The sequence below is a fragment of the Psammomys obesus genome, unplaced genomic scaffold (assembly GCF_907164565.1).
Source record: "Psammomys obesus unplaced genomic scaffold, mPsaObe1.curated_primary_1811, whole genome shotgun sequence".
NCBI classification, from domain to species: Eukaryota; Metazoa; Chordata; class Mammalia; order Rodentia; family Muridae; genus Psammomys; species Psammomys obesus.
In genome coordinates this window covers 1,552,281-1,557,174 of record NW_026596091.1, presented here as the reverse complement: position 1 = coordinate 1,557,174, position 4,894 = coordinate 1,552,281, and the positions used below count along the sequence as shown (strand labels likewise).

The 4,894-nt window shown below is 44.1% G+C and overlaps 1 protein-coding gene across 6 annotated transcripts in view; it reads left to right on the top strand.

Moving 5' to 3' along the window:
• The first annotated feature begins 1,967 nt into the window (after positions 1–1,967).
• Positions 1,968–4,894, top strand: part of Ric8b (RIC8 guanine nucleotide exchange factor B) — a 101,411-nt gene continuing 98,484 nt past the window's right edge. For all 6 annotated transcript variants that reach the window (XR_008722518.1, XR_008722515.1, XR_008722516.1 and 3 more), the window contains exon 1: positions 1,968–2,405. Coding sequence is in view for 3 of the 6 variants with exons in the window: in XM_055627780.1 (XP_055483755.1) it covers positions 2,322–2,405 (84 nt within the window). In the remaining 3 variants the exon portion in view is untranslated. The remainder of the gene's footprint in view (positions 2,406–4,894) is intronic.

The following is a 4,894-nucleotide window of genomic DNA, read 5'->3' as shown; positions in this document are numbered from 1 at the left end:
TGGTGTTCTGTTGCAGCAGTAGAAACCCTCAAATAAATAATTACTTAAATAGGACTTCATGAAGTACTAGACAGCTTTCAGTTACCTAATTCACCTGTTCTCTATAAAATGCAAACAGTGCCCTTCACTGATCCATTAGATGTTCTTTCAGTGACCTATTTAAATCATGGGTAGTAAATGTTTTGTAAACTCAAAAGAATTGCTATGTTTTTTTAATCTTAGGATTGTAGTTTACATGACCTTTCTTAGATGTATTCTTTTTTGAGAGTCAAGTTAAAACCTTTCTGACCTAATTTATTACAGATACAGCACCCATGCTTTTACATACTTTGGATCTGAAATGTCTGGGCCCATTTGTTAAAGGCTTGGTCCCCAATCCATGGCACTCTTGGGTGGCGGTGAGCCCTTTAAGACCTAAACAAAAAGAGTTAGGTCCACAGAAACTGGAGGGAATATTGGGTCCTAGCTTCTTCCTGGATCTTTGCTTTCCAGCTGCCATGAGGTGAGTAACTTGTAGCTGTACCTTGCCAGGGAACCATGATGCACCATCTGGCCACAGGCAAGGACACAAAGGAACCATGGACAGAAGCAAAACAAATTTTTTCCTTTGGTGACTGGCTCCAGCATTTGTTTCGATAACAACAATAACAACAATCTCCTGCTCTTCCATGATTGTTCAACCGTATGTTCAATAAAATACTGGCTCCTCAGAAAATCCAAGTTCTATGTTGTTTAACTCTAAATCCTCAAAATCATCTGCAGTGTAATTGAAACCCAAGAAGATGAATAAACATTGCCAGCTCTCCTTCCTCTTCAGCAGTTTACCAGACCAACAGGGAAGACAACAAAGATAACTTCTCGAGGGTAAAGCACTCAGAAAATTCATCTATTCTCTATATGTGTGTGTGTGTGTGGGGGGGGAAGCCTGGGAGCATAGAACAGGATCCAACTCCAAACTTAATTTTAAAACTTTTCATTTTAAGTTTTCAAGACTGATCATTTTAAGACAAGCACAGCAGGGTCGTTCATGGTGCTGTTCACAAGAAAGGACCACCTCGTAAGGCTGAGACTTGCTTTGGGGGACACTCTATCCAAGGCTAATGCCCAGCAACGCACAAGTTCTCATATATATATATATATATATATATATATATATATATATATATATATATATATATATATATATAATTTTTTTTTTGAGAAGTTAAGCGAAAACAGGTGAAGTGTAAATGCCTGGCACAGAACTAACACTTGGCAAATTTGCACCTCCATCACCACTGACTTCATGGCTATTCCAATTGTATGGTATATATGGGTGGTTGGCGGGTGGCCACCTTTGGGAACAACCTGGATTCAAATCTCAACTTATTTACTGACCCCTGGGACTTAGGCTAAATTTGTTAATCTGTTGGGGTTCCTTAAGGTTCCTCAAAGAACTGTGTTCAATTTCCCACCTTGCTGTAGCCTAGTGTATAACACAACTGCAACAGGGCGAGGAGGGTAAGCATTCCAGAGACAGAAACCGCTAACTGAGCATAGAGGGAACTCAAATTGGCGCTTCACAGCCCCCACCAAAGGCCGTCTTGGCAACGGTCAGTAAATTCAACTAGCCAAGTCTGGTGCAGGTCAGCAAAAGGAAAAATAATCCCAGCCAGAATCCAGTTTAGACCCTCCCACTAACGAAAGGTCCCTCCGCCTCTGGCCCCCGGCAGTCGCAGGACTCTGGTTTCCGGCCTTCAGAGAACTACAATTTCCAATATGCCCTTCGTGGGAAGTCTTTCCCACTGGATGACTACCAATTCCGGCATGCTATTCGAGTCACTAGTAACGCAAATGACAGCGTGTGATGAACCCGCTGCACGCCGGGAATTGTAGTTAGTAGCGCTGGGCTCGCAGATGGGCGGTCTCGTCCGCAAAGAGGGAGTGATTCATAGAGTGTTAGGGGAGACAGTTTTCCTTTTGAAAGCCATTGAGAAGCCGAACTCTTCTCCCAGGCTGGCAGACCGAGGAAAGTAGGCAGGGCCCGGGCCTGACCCAGTCTCTGGAGGTTCATTAGGCCTCCTCCGAGCCCTGGGCCTGGTCGGGTAAGGCCTCCAGGCGCCGGTTGCTGGGGGAGCGGTGACGTCACGGGGTGAAAGTTGAGGGGCGGTGACGTAAGGCCTGACCGGGCGGAGGCTGGCGGGTTGGAGACTGGAGGGAGGGAGGGAAGGAGGGAAGGAAGGAAGCTGGGAAGGAGCGAGGTAGCGGGGGCGCGAGGCGTTTACCTGGGAGGCAGCGGCTGGGGCGCGCGCAGCGGCCGCGGCTCCCCCGCACCTGCGGCCATGGATGAAGAGCGCGCCCTATACATCGTCCGGGCCGGCGAGGCGGGGGCTATCGAGCGGGTCCTGCGGGATTACAGCGACAAGGTAAAGAGCCCTGGTCCCGGGCGTTCGCTGTCTCGCCCCCGGGCCGCCCTCGGGGCTTGCACTTCGCATCCTCCCCACCCCCTCCTCATTCCGGGGATGCGCATTGCCCTCCCCCGAAAACGTTTCCGGCTTGGGCATGCGTGTTTGTGCCCCCAGCCTTTCCCACCCGTGCATCCTGCATCGACCCCCTGCCTCCACTGTAGAGCCCACTCCTCCGAATCCTGGCTCAGCAGCCTGTCCTGTGGTCTTCTTCGTAAGCATGCAAGTCACACCCCCAGAATCCGTAGGTGTGTGTCTGCCCAGTGCCCCACTCCTGGATGCATAAAATGCATTCGAGGCTTCCTCACCTGTATAGTGTAAAAATACATGCTTCTCTTCATAAACACGACCCTTGACATGCATAAAATATAACAACAACGATGGCAGTTCTTTTTGTACCTGTACCACTGTATGGTTTTCCGGGCATTGATGTCTTATTGATCTCCTTTGATCCTCAGAGTGCTTAGAGGGTAGATGGTATCCTTTCCATTTTATAGATGAGGAAACCGAGGTGCAAAGAACTGAAATCACACCCCAAGGTCATGGACATATGTTGTAAGTGGGTGGAAAATCCAACTCCTAGTAATACCTGTTATTTGTATCGCATTAACAGCTTTCCTATTCATTATCTCATTTAATCTTGAGGTATTATTATCTATGTTTTGCAGTGGAGACTCTAGATGGGCTAAATAACTAGCCCAAGGTCATTCTTGGGAGCCATCGCTGTCCTATTTAGGTATTCAAACTATCCATTCATTGTTCTTTCACTTTACAGTGAAGTGGTATCTTGTTATTAATACCGTTTCCTTCTCTGGAGACTCTCTCCAAGAACCGTTAGCTCTCCCTTTCTTTTCCGTGCAGCAATTTCACATGTTCACTTTAATAATACCGTTAGTCTGGAAGAAGAGACTTCTGTGAGAATAATTGATGACTGTTTGGGGAACACACCCAAGTTATATACCCTCTATGTAACTGATACCTTATTCTTCATATTTTCTCTTCCTATTTATCAGCCCTCTCTGAAAGCAACATGGCTTCCTGTCTCTGTTTGTGATCTCACCTTCCCTTCTGTGTCCACTACTCCACTCTCATAGAGTTTGCATCAGTGAGCTACCAATTGCCATATCTGCCTTTGTTAGAAAATATAGCCCCCTCCCAAAGAGACATACTTCTTCTTTAAATGAACCTTCATTCCCATTTAATCTTTCCAACAATCTAGTGCGTAAAGGGAGGATGATATTCCTCATATTACAAATAGTAAAATTTAGGATGATAATGTGGTCCCAGATTCACAAAGCCAATGAAAAATGGTGCTGGGGTTTGGGGTTTGAGTCCAACTGTCCAACTGCAAGTCTAGTGCCTTTTTTGATGATCTGCTTTCTTAGGATACATGAACTATATTCTAGTTGCTTCTTAGCCTCTTTACCTTCTGCTATGCTTCAGTGTTGAGCATATCTGCCTAATTTAGGAGAAACTCATTTAATGCGTAGGTGTACATACTGTGTAGATTGTGTTATTTTAACTTGATTTATTATTGCTTTCCAGAGAAGATATGAGGGAGCTACAAGCTGATTTTCAAAAAGAAGTATAATAATTTGGCTATTGTGTTGAATTAAACATTTATTAATTGTTAGTTTATTTAGCACTTACCAGGTGCCAGCTAACCAGCAAAATAGGAACTTTTTCTACAGGGAAGGGAGGAGGAAAAACCTACACTGGGATCTGAGTCCAGTGTTCACTATTTTGTGGCTAAACTAACTGGTCCCATATTTATTTGCTTCCTCCAATTCATCCCTTTTCCTTGATCTCCTTTCAGGTTGGTTTCTTGTCACTCAAGGCCATGTCTTGTCAGAGTTTAGTTTCCCATTTTCATATTGGAAATGTTTTCAAAATTGTTAGGATCATTATCTATTGTTTAAGGTGACGTTCTGAAATACTTCAGAAGATTCCTAGGTACCCTTTTTGGCCAAGTCAATCTTGAGAATGTTCTGACTTGGTTTGACTGAGACCAGTTAGCTCTCTGGTTATAGTAGGAACAGTAGAGTGGAGCTAATTGGAGCACAAAAAATTGTGAGCTTCATGTTGCACTGCAGCCCCTCAAAGGGAGAAAGTGGTGACACGAATAGGAAGGGAATCTCTGTATTAGTGGTCAGGCAAGAAGAATAGAGATAAACTGTCCAGATTTATGGTATATGGGGTCTGACACCCCCCAACCCACCCAAAAAGTATATGGGTCGCATGCTCTTCAGTTTTATTTGGAAAAATGGATTAGAAAAATGTTTAGAGTAAGAAGTGATTATGGGTATTAAGGAGTCAAGCTGAAAAGGAATGCATGATGTAGGAAGTAATCAGTTCATTGTTTGGCAGAAGAGTTTGTTCATGTTACCTTCTTTCTTTTGCTTTATTTATTTATTTATTTATTTATTTATTTATTTATTTATTTATTTATT